The 20,886-nt window shown below is 45.8% G+C and overlaps 1 protein-coding gene across 4 annotated transcripts in view; it reads left to right on the top strand.

Moving 5' to 3' along the window:
- The first annotated feature begins 2,248 nt into the window (after positions 1–2,248).
- Positions 2,249–20,886, top strand: part of PAX3 (paired box 3) — a 99,803-nt gene continuing 81,165 nt past the window's right edge. For 2 of the 4 annotated variants that reach the window (XM_011995986.1, XM_011995981.1), the window contains exons 1-4: positions 2,249–2,714; positions 4,028–4,263; positions 5,569–5,698; positions 6,931–7,065. In XM_011995986.1, coding sequence (XP_011851376.1) covers positions 2,630–2,714; positions 4,028–4,263; positions 5,569–5,698; positions 6,931–7,065 — 586 coding nt within the window. In that variant the 5' untranslated portion in view covers positions 2,249–2,629. Of the gene's footprint in view, positions 2,715–4,027; positions 4,264–5,568; positions 5,699–6,930; positions 7,066–7,474; positions 7,619–20,886 lie in introns of those variants that run through there. The other 2 variants (XM_011995994.1, XM_011995984.1) reach the window with 2 other exon arrangements.

The raw sequence follows: 20,886 nt of genomic DNA, 5'->3' as shown, positions 1-20,886 counted from the left end.
AACTACCGCTGACCCCAGAAAGTGCTCTGTCGGCTCTGCTCAACCTTTGGGAAGAAGGAAACTTGGAAAAAGTCTAACTCTCAAAACGCTGTCGCTGAGAAGTGGCTTAAAAAATAAGGACACAGGCTTTGGTGACCCCAACTCCTTAAAAAGAAAATAAGACAATTTTCCCCTTGAAAAAAATGGAATCATAATTTGTAAAACCAAGTTAAACAAGGCACATGCCTCCCTCATGGGTCCAGACATTTTTGGGAGTCTCCTGAGACCTGTCCCCGTGGCTCTGAGGGTCAACCAAGCCTTCTGGCATCAGGCAGGCTGAAAGCTTGTCTGTTTTCCCCTATGGTGGGTGGGTTTTTAAAGGACCAACTTGTGGACTGCTGAGCAGCTATACCCCAACCCCCTCACCCCCCCCCCCCCACCATCTTGCCTTCTGAGTTTGCCTTAATTAGGGAATGGCGAAGTACGGTGGGGGCCCGAGTTCACGTCAAAACTGTCAAAGGAGGTGGGGGAGGGGGACAGAGAGAGAGGAGTGGAGAACTCCTGGCGCACGAAAAATTCAAAAATCGTAAAAGGAAAAGGGGGAACTTGAAGCCCAGAAGTCATTGTTTCCTTTATTTCAAAGGGAAAAACCTGCCCGATTCTCATCCTTTTGATTGATTAAGGCCCTGAATACCTCGCGGACCCGGAGTGACAGTCCCTGAATAGACTCGAACGAATAAAGCGCAGTGCAGAGCGCGGGGCTGGCACTCGGGGGTGTAAAGGAGGCGAGTTCGCTGGCACTTACCAAGTTATAAATAAAGGGCTATGCACAATGGTACCTTCTCTAAGGACAGACAGTCTTTACAGCACTCCTGGCGTCATATCCTGCTGGGGACACTTCAGCTTCTAGCCAAGACTTCGTTCCTTTTATTTCTCCAGCAGTTTAGTCTGAATGCCATAATAAATTCCTGAGAACAAACGCTGCAGCCGGGCAAAACTTTAACATATAGACACATCTCTGTCGACGCATCGGGCATCTATATGTGGAGATTTAGAGCCGCAGCTTGCCAGAGGGGTTTTTAAATCAAGGAGAGGAGCCGGGTTTTTTTCTGCACCCTCCCCCCACATCCCCAGCCTTCAACTAACGAGGGCTTGGGCCTAGCGACGGCTGCCTGTGCTTCACACTAGCCCAGCTTGCAGACGGAGAAGACAAAAGAACATCAGCGCACCCTGGACTCACTCCCGGGAGAAACCCCATCGAGAGGACCCCTTAACAAGCCTAGGCCAAGGGGCACTGACCATAGGAAGGAAAGCTAAATATGTCTGGGGCCCCAGATGCCTTCTTATTGGAATTGTGCCCCCTCCAGTGGCAGTAAGCCAAGAGAAATGAGAGCGAGACCTACAGGTAGAAAAAATGGGACATAGACACAGGAAATCACAAGAGGAATAGAGGCAGAGCGAGACACATAGAGACACAGAAAGAGACAGAGAGACAGAGAAATAGAAAGTCAAGGAAAGAGAGATCAGACACACACACACACACACACTCTCTCACACACACTCACACACTCACACACACACACTCACACACACTCACACACACGCTCACACACACTCACACACACACTCACACACACTCACACACACACACTCACACACACACTCTCTCACACACTCACACACTCACACACACTCACACTCACACTCACACACTCACACTCACACACACTCACACACTCACACTCACACACACACACTCACACACACACACTCACACACTCTCACACACACACTCACACACACACTCACACACTCACACACTCTCACACACTCTCACACTCACACTCACACACACTCACACACACTCACACACACTCACACACACACTCACACACACTCACACACTCTCACACTCACACACACACTCTCACACACACACACACACTCACACACACACTCACACAGAGTGACAGAGACAGAGAGAGACTCTTCTCCATCCTCAGCTACTGCCATTTCCCTAGGGCTGTCTCTCTCAGTTTCCACCGGGCCACCCTTCTCTCCTGGGCAAGGGGCGCAGCGCGGGTCCCCCTCGGGGCCGGCAGAGGCCTCGGCACCACCAGAGATGGGAAGAGAAAGTGGCCGCTGTCGCCCAATCAGCGCGTGTCTCCGCCACCCGGGACGGTCTCCCCATCGGCCAATCGCAGCTCAGGGCTCCTGACCAAGCTTTGGGCAAAAGAACTAATAAATGCTCCCGAGCCCGGATCCCCGCACTCGGTGTCACCACAGGAGGAGACTCAGGCAGGCCGCGCTCCCGCCTCACCGGACTCCCCGGCTCGCCGTGGCTCTCTGAGCCCCCTTTTCAGGGACCCCAGTCGCGGGAGCATTTGCCCGGACTCGCACCAAACTTTTCCGCCCTGGGCTCGGGATCCTGGACTCCGGGGCCTCCCCGCCCTCCCCTTTCCCGGGTTCCAACTCCGGCCTCTGGACTAGGAACCGACAGCCCCCCTCCCCGCGTCCTTCCCTCTCTCTCCAGCCGTTTTGGGGAGGGGCTCTCCACGCTCCGGATAGTTCCCGAGGGTCACTCGCGCCGCACTCGCCTTTCCGTTTCGCCGTCACCTGGATATAATTTCCGAGCGAAGCTGCCCCCAGGATGACCACGCTGGCCGGCGCTGTGCCCAGGATGATGCGGCCGGGCCCGGGGCAGAACTACCCGCGCAGCGGGTTCCCTCTGGAAGGTAAGGGAGGGCCTCAGGGCGCCGCCTGGATCCCGGGGCCTGGGACCGGCTGCCTCACCCCATCTGCAGGCTCCACAGGCTCCTTTGGTGCTTCCAGTAAGCCCATTCCCCGGGCACCCCACACCCCAAGAAGCACCAGTCGGGGGCGAGGACCTACTCGATTTCCTTTCTGCAAATGGAGCGCGCTGCTCTCTTCAAATCCTGACGGAGCTGGGCGGCCAGGCCTGCAGCGGGCCGGGGCGACCTGCCCCTGTTGTTTTGGAAATGTCGCGGTGGAGAAGGAGGTGAATCAGCTTCTGAGCTGCAGAAGCAACTTCTCCGCAATTTGTCCACTCGAAATTGTCTCGAAATTGTCCCGGCTGCGCCCACCCTTGTGAAACATATGTTAGTTCAGGAAGCATTTTTTTGCCCTACAAAATTGTGGTGGCTGACGCCGCGCCATTGTGATTGGAATTTTTAGAATAATTAAATAAATTAGAATTCTATTTGTGTCAAATAGCGTCTAGAATTTTCTGTAACTTGTTTAGGAATGGCCTTTCAGTCCACTTGAAGATTCTGGGAATCCCGAGGAGGCAGGAAGCCTTGCAAGCCTGAGCCGTTTCCAATGGTTTTCGAGGTTAGGGTGCCCCAGCAGAGATCCTCATCGCCCCCACCCCCACCCCCTTCACACCCAGCCTAGAGTAGAATGTAACACCCAGAGCAAGAATGGGGGCTAGGGGACCCAGGAGCAGTCCTGCCGCTGCTGTGGTCTCTGTCCCAACATGTAACAGGTGACACAGGCACTGCTGCTTGGGCCTCCTTTCTGGACCCGCTTTGACTCTTGGCTGCTGCACTTTTGGCTAGAAACCCCAAGGGCTATCAGCTCGCCCAAGTCCCTTAGAAAGGGAGCGATCCCAATTGGACAGGAATCGGTGGGATCAGAGTTCATCAAGGCCAGCGCCTGGGTGAACTTCTCTTCGCCAGGCGGCTGTTTCTAGAGCAAGCTAGACACTCTATCAGCTACAGGGTCTCCTAAGTTGCCACTCCTCCCGGGCCCAAAGGGGAAGATGCTTTCTCTGGGGAGAATTATTTTGCCCCACTTGCTGTCTTTACACAACGTTACACGCGCTATATTGCTGAATAATTTGAACAAATGTGATTGAAAGGAGGTCTGGGTCTGGGAGTCCGACGTCGAGCAGTTTCAGTGTCGGTGCTGTAACATGAGGATGGGCCAGAAGACTGCGAAATTAAGTGCTGCTGTTCTTTGCTTTTTATTTTCCTCCAGTGACTTTTCCCTTCCCTTCCCTTTTTCCCTCTTTTTCACCTTCCCACAGTGTCCACTCCCCTCGGCCAGGGCCGCGTCAACCAGCTCGGCGGCGTTTTTATCAACGGCAGGCCGCTGCCCAACCACATCCGCCACAAGATAGTGGAGATGGCCCACCACGGCATCCGGCCCTGCGTCATCTCGCGCCAGCTGCGCGTGTCCCACGGCTGCGTCTCCAAGATCCTGTGCAGGTACCAGGAGACCGGCTCCATACGTCCTGGTGCCATCGGCGGCAGCAAGCCCAAGGTGAGAGGGCGGGCCTTGCCCTCCTGGCTCCCAGACTGTGGTCCCCTGTTTTGGGGAAGAGTGGGCAGGGGGGAATGGCTGGCATCTGGGGCTCTCCAATGAGTTATTTTTGAAGTTTGTGAAAGTGTGTAAAGGGGTGTGTGTGTGTATGTGTGCGCGCGCCCTGGACACTTCTTGATGAACACTTAGGGAAAGCTCTCTCCTTTTTGCAAAGGAAAAATCACATTTGTTTTTTACAGCCCATAAGCCTTGCAATCCTCATCAAATTATTTTAATAGATAAACACTTAAAGTAGGCAAGCTGTATGTGCCCACCTGTTGCCGATTTCTTCCTTAAGTGTCTTCCCAGCTCCCACCCATGGCACTGTCCTTTCCAAAACGAATGTAAGGAACCTCTTCAGGTTTTATACTGGTTTGTCTCCCAAACCCCGCCCTCAGTCTCCCCCAGTGCAAATTGTTTTCAATGAGTCAAAAACTAGGATGATTAGTTTTCTTTGTAATAAGCCAATGACTCCATTAAAAAATATAAGCAGTTTGGTGCTATCCTCAAATTATTTTGGTTCCCTTTTTAAAAAGAAAGAGTCACGCCAACTAGGGTTGAGTGGGAGGGAATTACACAAGGTCTGTCTTTTCTTCCAGTTGCCACGGGGCAGAATCAAGAGGGTTATGGTAAACCGAAGACCTCCAAACACCCTCCTCTTCCTTCCCATCTACTGAAACCCTTTCACAGCCTTTCTAAGAATCTTTGGAACCTTCTTCTTTAAAAAATAAATATACTGGCAGTGGAGAGAAGAGTCAGTCTCTCTTATTTATATTTGTCATCGACTCGAAGTTTTAAAAACCTAAATACGTACCTTTACATTTCAGTCTTCACTTTAGCATAACTATACCTTTGGAAAAGCACAAGTGGAAGATTTAACTTAATTTTTCAGCTCCTTTTTCAAGCATTGCTTTTTTAGTTTCGTTTTCATGTTGGTTCTGTGTAAGGAGTTGCCTTATTTCCAGGGATGAGAAAGTACAACCCCACCCCACCCCCATCAAGATGTTATAATTCTTTTGAATTTATCCCGGTTGTCTGGGGCCTGTCTCGGGGAGGTAGAGGCTTCCCAGGCTGCTCCGGAATGGAATGTGTTCTTGTCTGTCTCTTTCTAAAGTGCCTCGGAGAGTTGGGGTCTTTTTGCTAACAAAGGGGGACTGTCCCAGAGGATTCAGGAAGGAGCATCCCGACAGGCCCAGAGGCGGTGGGGCCGCCGCCACCTGGCCCAGGGTATTGGGTACCAACGCCTGCCCGCCTGTTCTCTTAAAGCAGGTGACAACGCCTGACGTGGAGAAGAAAATTGAGGAATACAAAAGAGAGAACCCGGGCATGTTCAGCTGGGAAATCCGAGACAAATTACTTAAGGACGCGGTCTGTGATCGAAACACCGTGCCCTCAGGTACTAGGCCCATTAACGTCTCCCCGAGGCGCGATAGTCGCTATTACCCCGGCAGGTAGAACAAGACGTAATCACCCCAATTATCGATCTCAGCTATTGGAAGGTGGCCTCTCCCGAGGCCCTGAAATATTTAACAACCAGGCGCTCTTGGCACTTTATGGAGGGAGGGGTGAAATGCTTGTCCTGGGGGCGGAGGGTGGCGAGACCACCGCTGAGGACTCCCCAAAGAAGATTTCTGACAAGGAGGCAGGGCAGGAAACGTGAGGCGGAGGCAGAGCGTTTATTAATATTGATGTTCCCTTTTAAAGAGAAACAAATGTTTTGGTAACCCCAACCGAAGGGAGATGGGGCCCGCGCCGGGAGGGACTTTGCCGTGTGCGCAGGGCTGTGGAGGCTTTCACAGCGGCCCCGATTGCCCCCGAGAGTCTCAGGGACGGTCAGGAGCCCCCTGCCGCGGCAGCCTGGGGGAGGCGGAGGGAGAAGAGGGGCGAGCACGGGGCCAGCGCGAGGGCGCACGGGAGGGTTTGTTTTTAATTAAAAGGAAACTCCCTTTTTCCCTCTGCGAGAAACATATATTTCAGAACATGGATTTGTTTACCAGACTGGAGTCTGGAAAAAATAAGTGGGAGAGAGTGCATTTTCTTTTGATTTTTACAATAGGAAACGATTCTACAGTTGAAATTTAAACCCTTTATAGCCTTAAAAAAAAAAAAAAAAAAGAAAGAAAGAAAGGAAAAGAAGAAACTTGATTTACGGGGGTGGGGGCGGGGGGTGGTGGTGGACAGGTCAGCTTTGGTTCTTCCTCCCTTAAGGCGAACCGCAGGATCCATGCATTCAGGTGGGGAGGAAGGAGGATACCCACTGGGCTGGTGGGAGAATTCTCTTAGATTGGAGACCTAGAGCCCGGTCTTTGGAGTCCAAGAAGGGAAACGCTTCTTGCCCAGAATCGAGGGACAAAGATGGCATCCGGCCCTAATCTGGAGGCGCGGTTTTCCCAGGCTCCGTCTTTCAGTACCGAGATACAGATAATAGGGAGGGGGGTTTGAATGGCAGGATGAGAGGGCTGGAGAAGGATGTGGATGCCCAGGGATGCAGGAGGGGACACCCGAGCAGTGCAGGGCAGCGGCTCTAGGGACCTGGCTAGGGGTTGGTGGGGGGGGCCTCCTTCCCGCACAGTCCCTCTTGTCTCAGCTATGGGCACTCCCTTGCTTCCTTCCTCCTCCCGCCCCCAGTGAGTTCCATCAGCCGCATCCTGAGGAGTAAATTCGGGAAAGGTGAAGAGGAGGAGGCCGACTTGGAGAGGAAGGAGGCAGAGGAAAGCGAGAAGAAGGCCAAACACAGCATCGACGGCATCCTGAGCGAGCGAGGTAAGAGGTGGCGCCTTGGGCTGCGCACTCGCTGGGGACCTTGGCGGGCATCGGCTCCCTGACGTTGCGGATCTGAAGGCAGCCAAGCCCAGCTCGGATCAAGGTCCCTTCATGCGCGGTGTCTCTGCGCCTGAGTAAGGGCATGGAAGTGGAAGACCAGAGGGACACTAGGAATTAAAACGAACATTTCTATTCTGCTTAGTTTTTCCGTTTTGTAAATCTTTCTTTCTTACCACTGTCAGCCCCTGGGATTCTAGAACTGTGAATTGTGCTCTATTGGAGGGGGCAGGGGAAGCTGTTACTCTCTTGCCATTAAACGGTATGAGACTGGGCATCTCTGAGCAATTGTAGGGCCTGGGATAGAGGGTACTTGAATCTTCAGAAGTTGAAGTACCTTTTATGCTCTCAGGAAAGGCCCTGGTCTCCGGAGTTTCCCCGCAGTAAAGGAGAGAGAGAGAGAGAGAGAGAGAGAGAGAGAGAGAGAACTCTTTTGGGCAAGGGCCTTCCAAAAGTTGCCCCCACATTGGCTGTCTTATAAATGTGTGTGTGTGTTCACTGGTTTGATTTGTTTGAAATTAATTTTCAAATGTGACGGGGTTTAACCTGTGTGTGTCTGGGAATTGAAAGGAACCCAAGCTCTGGGTTACAAATTGAAGGGATCTGGGTTCTTAGAGTGCGGGCACCCTCTGTCTTCTAGGGGTACGGACCCCCAATTCCTTTTTGGCTGTGCACTGTCAGCACTAAGAAAAAAAAATCTCCCTCATGGGAGACAGAAGTGCAGCTCGCTTCCCCTTCACCCGCTGCAAGTCATCCTCAAACTTTAAGGGTACACACGCAAAAAGAAAAAAAGAAAAGAAAAGAAATGCCATCAGAGTTGAACCAGGAAGGGATCATTGCAGTGGGAGATGAGGGGATTGTGTCTCAGTGGCTTTGGCCTTGGAGATGGTTGCCCCTTTTCAAATGCACAAATGGTCAAGAGTGGCCAGCAGCCCCACTCGCGCCTGAAGTTTCCCCACCTGGGACCTGGAGTTCACCGGGCAAAGTCAGTTTTGGAGTTGCCAGAGGGACAGGAGGCTTTCCAGGGGGGCTCAGAGCCGTCGCCGACTGCGACTAGCTGGGTCTGAGCCCTTACCAGAGTGGCATCCAAGTGGGACTTCTTTTATCTTCATTGCCCAACTCTGGGGCAGCCACTGGCTCTCCTGAGCGGCTGCTTTACAAAGCAGTGCAAGATCTGTACACAACCTGGAAGGAATATTTAGATTTGGAAGTTACAGACCCAAATGGCTGATTTGAGGGAAAAACAAATGTAGATACTCTGATGCACACAAGAAATCAAAGACATGTCCAACTACAGCAGGTTGGGCAGGAGATGCTCCTTTTGCTGTATGACAGAGGCCTCCTACGGACTCAGCCTAAACCCTCTTTTTGGAGAGTGCATTTTTCTGCCCTGGTCTCTGAGAAGATACCTTGGCTGTTATCCCAGGCCTAGCTGCAGCACAGAGGTGCTGAGAAGGGAGGAAGGCAGGGAGTCAGACAACCCCAAACCAAATGTGTTCCTGTGGGCAATGGGGAGAAGAGCCCGGAGCAGTCACAGAGGCTGGGGACTCACGGCTTTGCTACTTGTTGCTGGAGGCACCGGCGTGGCAGGCTGGCTGCTCTCTCGCAGTACAGGCGACTGAGGCCCAGGAGACAAAACGTCCCAAATGAGCTGGTCAAACATTTGTACAACTTTTCCAGCTTTTACAAAGAAGGCCTTCTCTACACAATCTACACTTGGAGATGAACTTGGGAGACAAAGCCTGGAGAGTCCATTGAAACTCACACTTTAGCTCAGCCCAGACAAAGCTCCAGCTCGGAGCAGCTTGATGTGAACAAAGGAAGGCAACCTTTTTATAATTCAAGGAGAAAAGAAGAGAAAACAGCACCACAAAAGGCTGAGAATAGACATTATGGGCTTGCAATGAGGGATGAATTATTCAATGAGCCCCAATAGCTGCTGCGCCAGGAAGTTTTATGGACTCTCCAGCGTGGAAAAAGTGGCCATTTCACCTACAAAATGTTTCTAGTCTTTTGGGCTGTCTAGCTGGGCCGGCTGCTATTCAAGGGCAATTGCTACCATTTTTAAAATCAGAGTATTCTCCCCAGTGGGGGCTGTGCTGTTGGAAACACACACATACACACATACACACACACACAGACACACACACACACCTTGGAGACTGAAGCCTAATTTAATTTGGGGTTGTCAAGGAAGATGCAGTGTCAGTCTCTTCAGCACCTCTAGCTCCTTTTTAGGTGAGCCCTGGAGGGCAACAGGGGCCCAGAGAAAGGACAGAGTGAGGTGTAGTTTGAAGTCTAGAAACTTCAAAAACTTCTTTCTGTTGTTTGGGTATCAAAAATCCCAGGCTGCCCGCTTGTAAAATAGAATGAATGCTGATAAAGCGCTCCTAGCGCCCTGGCAGAGAGGGAGGAGAAATCTGAGGGAGGAGGGGCATTGGGGTCCTCTAATCAGTGTGGTGTATTCTTGCCTGTTTCCAGTTAGTGGGCCTGGTGGGTGCTGCTGAGCCTGGCTTTTCAAGGGACATCTTTGGCCTGAGGTCTGCTTGGCAGACACTGGGACAAAAGGATTGAGCCACCTTGAATGAGGTCAGAATCACCCTCATTCTCCTCTCCAGTGTCTTTCTCTCAGATGGTCCTCTTAACTTTCCCAGCTTTCCCTTTTCCCTCGTTCAATCCAAGAGCTGAGTGGCTTGCGGAGCTAGTGCGCTCGGGCCCGCGCTCCCTAACGGGCGCGCACTAAGCATGATGTACCCTTGCTGCATCCATCCTTCCAGCTTCATAGCTCAGGAGAAAGGAGAGGGCTGGGCGGCTCAGGAACACTACCCCCGCCCGCTATCGCCAATCACCCCAGCTCATGGCCCGCGCTGAGACTGGAGCAGGGGCAGCCGGGGGAGCCAAGTCCTGGCCGAGGCATCCGGGGCTGTGGGCACGGCCCTGCGCAGCGGCCGCTCAATGGGCGCCTCTGTTCCTCCCCCGGCTCGGCCGAGCGGGCCCGCGGGCGCCGCCACAATGGGCTGGGCCCCCACTCCTGCGCTCTGCGCCAAAGCGCCGCGCCGCGCCGCCCCCTCCCCTACTCTCTGGACGGCTCGAAGCTTAGCTCGCCGGGCTGCAGCCGACTCAATTGCCTCCTTTATGTCCTTCTCACTTTCATCTAGACACAGCCCGCCTCCCCCCTTCTTCTCCTCTTTTTTTTTTCCTCCCTTGCCTGAGGCTCACATTAGTGAAATTTCTGCAACCTCCCCCCATTTTTTTCTTATTTTAAAGAAAGCCCTTAACACAAAAGCGGTGACTAATCAATAGAAACTGCCCCTTCATCATCTCCTCCTCCTCCTCCACCCCTCCTTCTTCTCCTCCAGCAGGGTGACGCTTTTCCTGTTTGTGAGTTTTGGGAAACATTTTTGCTTTGTGCAGTAATGGAATTAGAGGACAGTTGAGGACTGTAAATGGACACGCGACTGCAAGACTCTCGCTTAAATATTTAGATGCAACGTTACAATTACTGACTTGTTGTAGTGGCTTTGAAGTGGCAGCTCCGGAGTGCAGGGGGAGAGAGGCCAGATTGCCAAATTGATGTTTTGATTGGGGACTGGCGATACACTCTCATAAGACTTTCCTCCCTTTTAAAATCACAAGTGAGCGTGGGAGGTTTGCAACAATTTAAAAGATACCGCTAAGAGATCTCAAGCATAGGTCGATTGGGGGCTTATATTCCTTTCCTATCTGTCCCCTCCTATTTGACGTTTACAAAAAAGAGTGCTTTCTTAAAAAATTGGAGAAAGTAAAAGTGACAAAAGTTTTGCTCAAGTTTCCATTTTATTTGTAAGCTTGTCAGCTTTTCTAAAGTTCACGAGGACGACTTCAGCTTTTTTGGGGGGGAGGTAGGGGAAGATAAATCAGTTTAAAACGTAGAAAAGCATTAAAGGTCTTTGGAATATTTTATTTCCAGTGAAATCATGAAAAGAGCACTCTTACCATTAAGGGACTGCTGAAATCAAGGAAAACGAAGGGTCATTTCTTTTCCCGTTACTGAGCAGGAAGGGACATTTTGGTTCAAGGTTGGGAGGAAGGGAAGGCGGGAGACAAACTTTCCCATAGATTAAAATCATTGGGTGTAGGATCATAGGTTTATGGCCTCGGATCCTTTATTCAAGTGAACGGACCAGACTGCTCTCCAAGTCAATTTGTTAGGATCACGAATTTGACCTCAACGTCGTCTCGATTGTTTAGAGTAAACTTCATATTTTCTGAAGTCCTTGCAAAACTCAACAAAGAAATACCACCCATTTAAAAAAGTGTTGGAAGTATCAGAACTTGAATTCTATTAGAACACCACGCCGTGTTCTATCTGTTAATGTCGCGGTAACAATTTTCCTGCTGCAACGACTTGAAAGGAAACACCAGAGTTCAGCTCCTAGCTTTTTCTTTTCGCCTATTTGGTTTGGTTGACTGCTGTGTGCTTACCTTCTAGCCTTATTGAAAACATGCAGATTTTCTAATTAATGCTTGAAATCGTATGTTTATTTTGGGGTTTGATTTGATTGTTGATAGCACCGGAACCAGGACGTAGGGGCTTCTACTGCGTAATAATTACTGAAGGGTCATTTAAAAGTCCCCAGGGCTGAGCAGTAAAACCCACCCGGGCGGTGAGGGGGAACCAGTCAGCGCGCAGCGGTTCAGGTGAGTGGAATATACAGAAATCGATCACGTCAACAGGAGCGTGGCCGCTAAATCCGAATGGCTTCAGCGTCCATGAATGCATATATTTTGAGAACAACAACAAAAAATTCTTCCTACTGTGAGACTAAATGTTTAAGTTGTATATAAGTAGATGGCAAATGAAAATGAAAAGCTGCAACAGTAACAACAAACAAACGCTGAGAAATAGAGTTTGGCTTGGGCTGGAACAGAACATGTTTTAAGTTCGATTGGATTCTGTATGACAGGTACCCTTATCCATGAGGGTAAATAAAGATTAAAGAACAGTTTAGAATGTACATATATAACTAACAAGACACTAAAAGGCAATTAAGCAGTCAGTTTAATGTCTTATCTCACTGGCTGCTCTGGGGTTGTTTTACAAGTGGGAATTAAAATCTGAAAAGGAAGTTTTCAGCAGCTCTGGCCAAATATTGATTAAGTAGCTGTTTGTGATACCATTGTTACGCATTAAAAGGCCGGGAGCGCGGCCCCTCAGTGGTCATCTTCCATTGTGCCGGGTTCTTAACCACAGAGATCAAAGCGGGATCATTTCAATTTATCTGTCTTGGAAAATCCTTCTTTTCCTCTGAAATCTCTAAGGAGGAATTGACCAAATTCTCTTTAAGAAATAGGAACTGAAACCAGTTACATGTTGTAGGTTTGTAGAGAAGACTCATGGGGTGTTTTTAATTATTCTATCGTGATTTCTTACTTAGAACGGAGGCTATGATGGTGAATTTATCATCAAATAGATTCTCATTTTGTCGGGGGGTGGGTGGCAGAAAGCACGGCAGCTACTACCTGCCTGTTGCTAAATTTCTAAATACAAAAGTTGCCCTAAAGTTGTCTTCCAAGCTGGAATTTAATGAAAATATAGCAGATTTTTATGTAAAATTAGGTGGGGAATAATTAAATATACAGGAATCTGAGAGTTATATTGACTACATCTCTCTACCCGTGTTTCCATATTTTCTGTGTTTATAGATGGTTAGGTGATTCTCATGTATATTTCTAATCCTCTATAATTTGGGAATAGATATGTGTTTATGTGTACGGTATGTGTATTGTTAGAGTTTAATTATTACACTAAGAATTATGCTGGCACTAAACCATATTTAGTTGCACAAAATGAAGATATGTTTGTCCTATGGATTGCACTTTCTCAAGTCATCAGAAACTGAGGTAACAGCACAGCCTCCCAGTTGTTGAATGCCAGGAGAAATATTTCCTTGAATCACTTTACGACTTTTTTAAACTGTTGATTCTGAGATGAACTATTAGACTTTTGTTTAAGAACTCAGTGTATTTGCATAGGTTTTTCTTTTATTATGAAAGCAAAACTTCTGCAAAGGAATCTTTTGGAAATACCATCTCTGCGCTTAATTTGCAAATTCCAACAAATAGCACTAACTGAGGTTGTACAATTCATTCCAGATTTAGGCTTTGGATATATAACTGTGTATCATGGATCTGCCTGTGTGTGAGGTTTTCAAATCTCCTTCTTTGTGCTCATTTCATTACTAAAAAATTGTGCATGAGGCTTTATTATTTTATTTTTTACTCTTGTTCGCTCTTGAGCAAGATGAATCTTGACATAGAGAGCAGAATTTTGGTGGGTATTATCAAATATTTTCTATTAGAATCCTCCTATTAATTAATAATCTATCTGTGCTTAAATGCTCTCTGATGTAAAATATTTACTACCAAACATTGCAGTGTAGAACAACTGCCTGAAATAGATTAAGCCAGAAGTTACAGTTAGCTCAGATTTGTTACGGTTCCCATGTCCTGGGTCCAGATATAGCATTAAATAGTTCTTTGTCGTATATTTCAAATGTATATTTCATATACATACAGAGTTCAAGAACTTTTCATCCTTGTGTATTAGGCTGTGTATTCATACACTGCCCCAGGGACAGCAGCTTCCAGCTCCAAGCTGGGCCTCACCTCAGTACCAACTCAAAATTGCTAACCCAAGAACCGGCTGCCTTTAGTTGGGGAATTGTGAAAAGGAATTTCAGATATTTCTGAGAAAAATCAGATATTGCCATCTTTCTGGAAGATAGACATCAAAGCAGCAATAGGTATTATAATTCTATAATAGGTGAATAATAGGTGTTATAATTTCTTACCTTCAATACCTATTTTATTTCTTTCCTTCCTAATAAAGGTTAGTGAGAAGACTAATCCCCTAATGGCCATCCTCTGCCCTATTGGGAAAGATATTTTTGTCCCATTCACACCAGTCTTCGGTAGAGCAAGATGCAACTCAGCTTTTAGCTCTGCCCTACAGTGTTGGGAAATACTGAGCTCCAATAGCATTGTGAGCTTTTGCTGGAAGCAGAGCACCTCTCCTTTAGGAAAGCTTTCTTCAAATTATCTAAGCTGAGATTATGCTCCAAAATGAACAGAATACATATATTTCCAATTTTTAGTTGGAATATGCACAGTTATCAAAATGCCTATTTAACATTATAAAACACCAATTCAAGAGAGAAGAATTAGAAAGTTCACAACTGTCAAAGGGAGATACGAAAATCATGAAATATAGTTATTGAGGACAGTTGAAGAATAATAGGTGTTATAAATTCTTATCTTCTTCTTTTCCTTCTTTCCTTCCTGATAAATCTTTTTAAAAACTACCAACAGGTAATTGCTGCTGTTGAAGTGGCCACTTGTCTTTGAAAATGAAATTGTATTGAATAAAGGGCAACAGTGTTAACAATTTGATTTGATAAACATTTCTTCTAGGAGAAACGAAAATCTTGAGAAAGCATTTTGCCTCGCACATTGCATACAGCAAAGTTCATAGCATTTTACATTTTGCTGCAGGATTTTAAGTCAAACAAAACAAAACAAAACACCTCCACTTTGTGGTAAAGTAAGTTGATCAAAGTAGTCTGAGTTTTTATGTCCACCTCTTACTAAGGTGATTGATAAATTACCTTCCCTAGCAAAATAGATTAAAACTCAAGGTAGGCAACTATTAAACTAGCTGTATATTTGGCTCCTTAAACTCATTGCGTAATTCCTCGACTACACTTTCTTATGTACTTTTGTTTGGCCATATTTACTGTATCTGTAATAGTATGTGAATATCAACTCTGAATTCTATAAGCCAATTCCCCATGCACCTTGGACCTAATCCAATATATTCTGTTTAAAAATAGCTGATCAAGCCACCCAGCGCGGTGGCTCACGCCTGTAATCCCAGCACTTTGGGAGGCCGAGGGAGGTAGATCACCTGAGGTTGGGAGTTTGAGACCAGCCTGGCCAAATGATGAAACCTCATCTCTACTAAAAATATAAAAATTAGACGGGTGTGATGGCACACGTCTGTAACCCCAGCTACTTTGGAGGCTGAGGCAGGAGAATTGCTTGAACCTGGGAGACGGAGGTTGCAGTGAGCTGAGATCGTGCTACTGCACTTCAGCCTGGATGACAGAGCGAGACTCTGTTTCAGAAAAAAAAAAATAGGTGATCAAAATGCTTTGTGACAGGGACGGGAGACTTCTTGGTTGAACAACATAGGATTGAGAGAGAGGAAATACCACTGATTTTTAGCACTTAAAAATTTATAGGATCATATGGATAATTCAAGTAGTATAGTTTTATCAAGACTTAAATGTAAATTTTCAAAATTTTTATAATTGAAAAGTAGGCATATTTATGGAAACAATGGTAGAATTAAATACATTTGGTCTTGTGTTAATGATTGGAAATAATAAGTAAGTTAGGGTAGAATACTAAGAAAGAAAAGTTAACTTCTATGAAATTTGTGTTTCACCATGGAATTATTGTGTACTCTCATAGTAAATGCTGATATGGTCACATACACATTTGCATTTTTAATAGAAAGCCTGCATTTGCATTTTGTGATTTTTACAGGTACACAGATATGCTAAATGTATATATATACATAAAGTGAAAGTGACTTTTAAATATATCCCTCTTCTCCCCCACGCTTTTTGTGGCAAACTCCAGTGTAGGCATAACTTACCCAGTTCACAGGCTCTTGGCTCTTACCCAGTTCATTGGCCCTTGCCTTTGAGTACTAACTTCCTAGTTTCCTTTATACTACCTCTTTCTTTCAAAAAGCGTTTCATTTTTAAATGATTATAGATTCATAGAATCTGTCTTCAAACATATATTTAAATTCTTTCAATATTCAAATGTAATATCATGATTAAGAAAATCTTGGCCACAGCGTGTGTGCATGTGTGTGTCTCAATCATCATGGTTGAGCTTAACCTGAACTAAAGAAAATTAATTGGTCCAATTCATTTTATTATAAGAAAAGCAATAGGTTTCTTCTTTATGAATCCCCACTTGGCTAGTTTCCCAACTGAGGTTCACTAAAGCAATTGAATGCTTTTTGTCTTGTTTGATTTAAACACACTCCAAAGTACCTTTTCAGATCTTTGTTGCATTGTGAAAGCACAGTACCCAAGGTGAAAGTGGTCTGTTTTTGCATCACCAATTTTGCTCTAAAATTGAGACCAAGCACATTTTAGTCGTGACCTCTTGAACTTCAGTTTTGACATCTCTAAGGTAGGGAACTGCATACCAGCTTTCCAGGATTCTGTGAGAATGAAACGAGAAGGTGCATATTATGTGCAAATTACACCTAGCAGTAAAACTCAAAAGTCTTGGTTGGAGGAAAAAATCTCAGAACACGCAGAAAATGACCAGCCTACAAACTAGCAAATGGGTTCTGCCCAAGGGCAGATAAAACCTAATTCAGGGCTTAGAAACAACAATGAAGACCAAACACACACACACACACACACACACACACACACACACACACAGAGACACCCACCCACACCACTAAGTCCGCTTTCGCCAAGTCAAAAAATTGAGTTTATGAGCAACTATTTAATGTAAATAACTTCAATTTAATGGGTATAAAAAATAAAATTCTAAAACCATTAGCTGAGATGTCAAAACATGCTTCTTAATTACTTTTCCTCCCAGTTAAAAAGGTTACTTTGCTCTTTTAGATTAGCTTGGCTTTTTTTGAAACTACAACTCAAACTTTTTTTGTGTGTTTGGCACAAGTTTTTTCAGCGGAGCAGGAATTGACAAATAGGTTGCTTTTTGAAAATGAGTCTCATATATCCATTCCTATTCCTAAAATGCTGTTACAGTGTTTCATTTTGTGGAATTGTTTTTGCACAGTTTCTCATTATATCCCCTCTTCAGCCTGCGTCATTGTTCTTAAAGGTCTTTATGGCTCTGCACGTGAGGTTGTGTGCATTCTTTTTTCTTTGTGCATGATTCTTCTTAATTCCCTCTCCTTTAAAACTGGAGCTCAGAAGTTTTAAGGATACCTTCCAAAGTAGCACTCTTCAAGCTGAAGGATACATTTTAATGACCTTTCTGTTTCATTTTCCTCCATTTAGTTCCAAAATGTTGGAGGCTTCTGTGTTATTGGGGTGCAGTGTGAGAGTGAAAAAGAAAGTAGCCTGGCTAGTAAGGCTCCTAGGAGCTGGAGAGCTCCTGCCCCCATGTTTCTCCTTCTGGCGCAGCTTGGCAGTGCAGCCAGTGGCTGCAAGGAAGGTTGTTTTCTTATCCCCGCATGCACTGGTCTGACCTGTCTCCAAAATAGGTCAGGCTGGGGCACAGCCAGTTTATGCAGCTGTTGCGGCTTAGGCTTCGCAGCAGGCAGCCGAGCTCCTTGGCCAGCCGGGCCCCCAGTGAACTGATAAAAATTCGCTGGCGAGCCATGGGGCCTTCCTTCTGGACGGTCCCGGCCCCCTGAAGGCTTTTAGATGCAAGGAGACTCCTGGATTATGGGGGCCAACTCTCAGCCTCCAAAGGGAAATGTTCTTTTATTCTGAGGATTGCACTCTTGTTGACCCAAACACTCAAGTGAAACATATACTTTGTCAGATTAAAAAAAAATTATCGTATTTATTTTTGACTGGGTAAAACGTTCACTTTGCACAAAATTCAAAAGATATAAATGGATGTCCGGTGACTAGTTTTCCTCCCACCTCTGTCTGCTAGTGACCAGTATCTTGTCTATTTTTCCAGACACTCTATGCCAACCAAACAATTACATTTCTCTCTTTTTAAAAAAATATTATCTTACCCCTTTGGCAGAAATGGTAGTCTACCTGCAGTATAAACTTTTCTGCACCTTGATTTTTTTTCTACTTTAGAATATATCTCAGGAATTATTCTGCATAATGTCTTGTTTGTATAGCTGCATAGTACTCCATCATATTGGCAAAGGTTGACTTATTTAACAACATGTAGATTGTTTTCAATCTGACAGCACCATTTGGCACCTGTGTGAGTTTATTTGTAAAATCATTCCTTCCTGGTAAGGACAAAAGGAAAGACATTTGTAATTCTGGTAGCTTTGGTGGAATTTGGGTTCTGCATTGAGAACAAATGGTGGGGGAAGTTCTTAGAAAGCATGGTGCAGGAGTGTGTTTGCTTTTGGGCACTTGCACAAGCAAAGTGATATGTTTTCTCCTATCACTATATGTGAGTAGGAACGTAGGTTTCAAAATTACTGCTTAGAGTTGTTGTGCTATCAGTGACTACCCTCTGGACATTCCTCCAATATTCTATTGCTTCTTCAAATGGAACATTCTCTAAATACAAGGAAAACTTTTTTCTTTGACTTATTGGTTCTCTTTAAAAAATTCTTCTTTTCCTGTATTTGCTGTTCATTTAAGTTTGACAACATCAAAAGTAGTCTCTTTATGTTAAGTATTCTTATTTTTCTTTGTAAGCCAGAAAAATTGTGGGTAGTTTTATAATGACTTAGAGGCAACTTATTATAATTGTTTACTTACAAAAGAAAAGTTGTCTCCAAGGTCACCACATTAGGTTTGAACTAGTAAGAGAAGGGTTTATGAATAAGAAAATATGGTCTTGTATTTATTTTTCAGAAGTGCTGCCGAATGCTCTAGGCGTTTCTTGAGTTTGTGAATGGCTGACTTTTAATTTGTGAATTTTTAGAGAGTATGTATCCATGCCCATCTCTGCACAAAAGACTTTTTATGTTTTTTCTGAAAACCTTGCTTCCCCCAAATCATTTCAGTCTATTTTCCCTTAAATCTGATGCTACGGAATTCCGTTGTTGCCCTGCTGAATACCTGGTCTACCTAAGCTAGATGTTTCAGTCCATGAAATGAGCCAGAAAGGACTCTGCTCCAAGTACATGAGAAAAACAACCCCCTCAAAATCCTCCCGAGAAAACTGGAGCTGTGAATGCCAATGAATATTATAGAGCAAATGTTTCCAGTCATTTCTTCTTAGGAATGGGCCTTTCAGAAATAGGAGAACAAGTTAGGGGTGAAGGATATTTCTGGAAATCAAAATCTTGATTTTGTTTTTAAAAAAATTACAAAAAAACAAAAACACGTCTTCTTTCTTGACTGTTCTTGTGACCAGGCTCAGAATGTGCAGGACATAGTCTGCCGGTAAGGCAGGAGAATGCGTTTTCTTAATTCTAGAACTTTTGTTTGCGCTTACATGGAAGACGGCTAGCAAGGTACCCTCAATTTCCTTCTTGCTTTCTCTCTGACTTGCCTATGGAAATCTAAAGGAGTCAGTTAGGGGATGGAAACAGGCCTGCATTAAGAGTGTCTACGAAGAGCTAAGAAAAATCAAAAGCAGCTTTTTAAAAACTCCCTGCTCTGCATAATTTGGGTTGAATCAGGCTCATAGTTTGTGGCATCTGATTACTACCTGTAAAAGTATGCAGCTCTCCACACAGGAAGGAAAGTCTACGGAGGATTAATATCAACATGGAAAATTTTCATTTGTTCATGAAGTTGCTGTGATGTTCCCAACAAACATTTAGATCATGTAAAATAATTTGCTTCTAGGCCCATAGTGATCAAGCTTTAGGTGACTGACAGATCATCACACTGCTTTTATCCATACAGGTGAAGGGAAGTGGCAGGCAGAGCCATCCTCCAGGGAACTTAAACCTCCAGGCTTAATGTCAGAGAGCAGGTGTTTTGTGGGGAGAGCAGCCCTTTGCTTCTGATTTATAAACTTGCAAGTTTTTAAAAAATAGGAAGTAGATCATTAATTCATCTGAGGAAAGTGTTTCCATTTTCCATTTCACGATTCCCAAGTAGATGGGAAGGGTTGGTTACATTTTGGGAAGTTCTGGCTCGTCTAAAACACCCTCTCAGACCATTTCTAAAGAAGGCTGAAAGTCCATTTCAAGTTGAGCAAATAAATGGTCTCCTCACGGTGCCCCCGGTGGACTAGCAGTATGCCAGAGCAGAATATAATTTGGGAATTGATCCAGTGTGGAAACTTTCCAGGTGGTAGATATGCTTGGCTTTTGTGCAGACAGGGCACATCTGGGGCATGTGTGTACACGACACACATTTATCAGAGGGCAACAGAAAGGCAACTTTTACAGTTTCTCACTAGAAGCCAGTGTCCGTTTGTGGTCACTGGCCCTGCCAAGCTCCAAATACTTGCTGAATTTTTGTCTGAGAGCAGAAGTCGAATGGAAGACTGGGAATTTAGCATCATGTCAGAAACTACAAAGAGCCAGGCTTAAGAGTGCAGGGGTTAGAGGAATGCCTGGGTACTGGGCAAGTCCCCATTATACAGGGAATTGGCTCCAAGTAGGAGGCCAGGATGGAAACTCAAGGCCTATTCTACTTTGGATTCAGTTTCTGGGCTTCTCAGTAAACTTTTTGGGCCTTGGCTCCTCTGGGTCTCCTCCTTGTCTATGAAAAGTATCAGCTGGTCTTTCTTGGGGCATTCCTGAACATAAAACCAATGGATAAGTGGGATGACCGTCTCATCTTGCTTTTGTAAGAGGCTCAATGTGTTGTCGGTAAAAAGTAGGGAAATACAACTCTTGTGGAGGTCAAAGCAAGTACTCACTCATTTCCTGGCATACCTTTGTCTTATATTATTTGTCCTTTTTAGAAAAATTGAAGCTAAGCCATTGCGCAGGACTCTTTCTTTCTCTTTCTTCCTCTCTTCTCCTCTCCTCTCCTCTCTCCCTCCCCCTCCCCCTCCCCTGCTCCCTCCCTCCCCCTCTCTCTTCCTCCCTTCCTCCTTCCCTCC

This window comes from Mandrillus leucophaeus, unplaced genomic scaffold (genome assembly GCF_000951045.1).
Source record: "Mandrillus leucophaeus isolate KB7577 unplaced genomic scaffold, Mleu.le_1.0 Scaffold1135, whole genome shotgun sequence".
NCBI classification, from domain to species: Eukaryota; Metazoa; Chordata; class Mammalia; order Primates; family Cercopithecidae; genus Mandrillus; species Mandrillus leucophaeus.
Note: the sequence above shows the minus strand (reverse complement) of the source record. Positions and strands in the feature narration are given on the sequence as shown.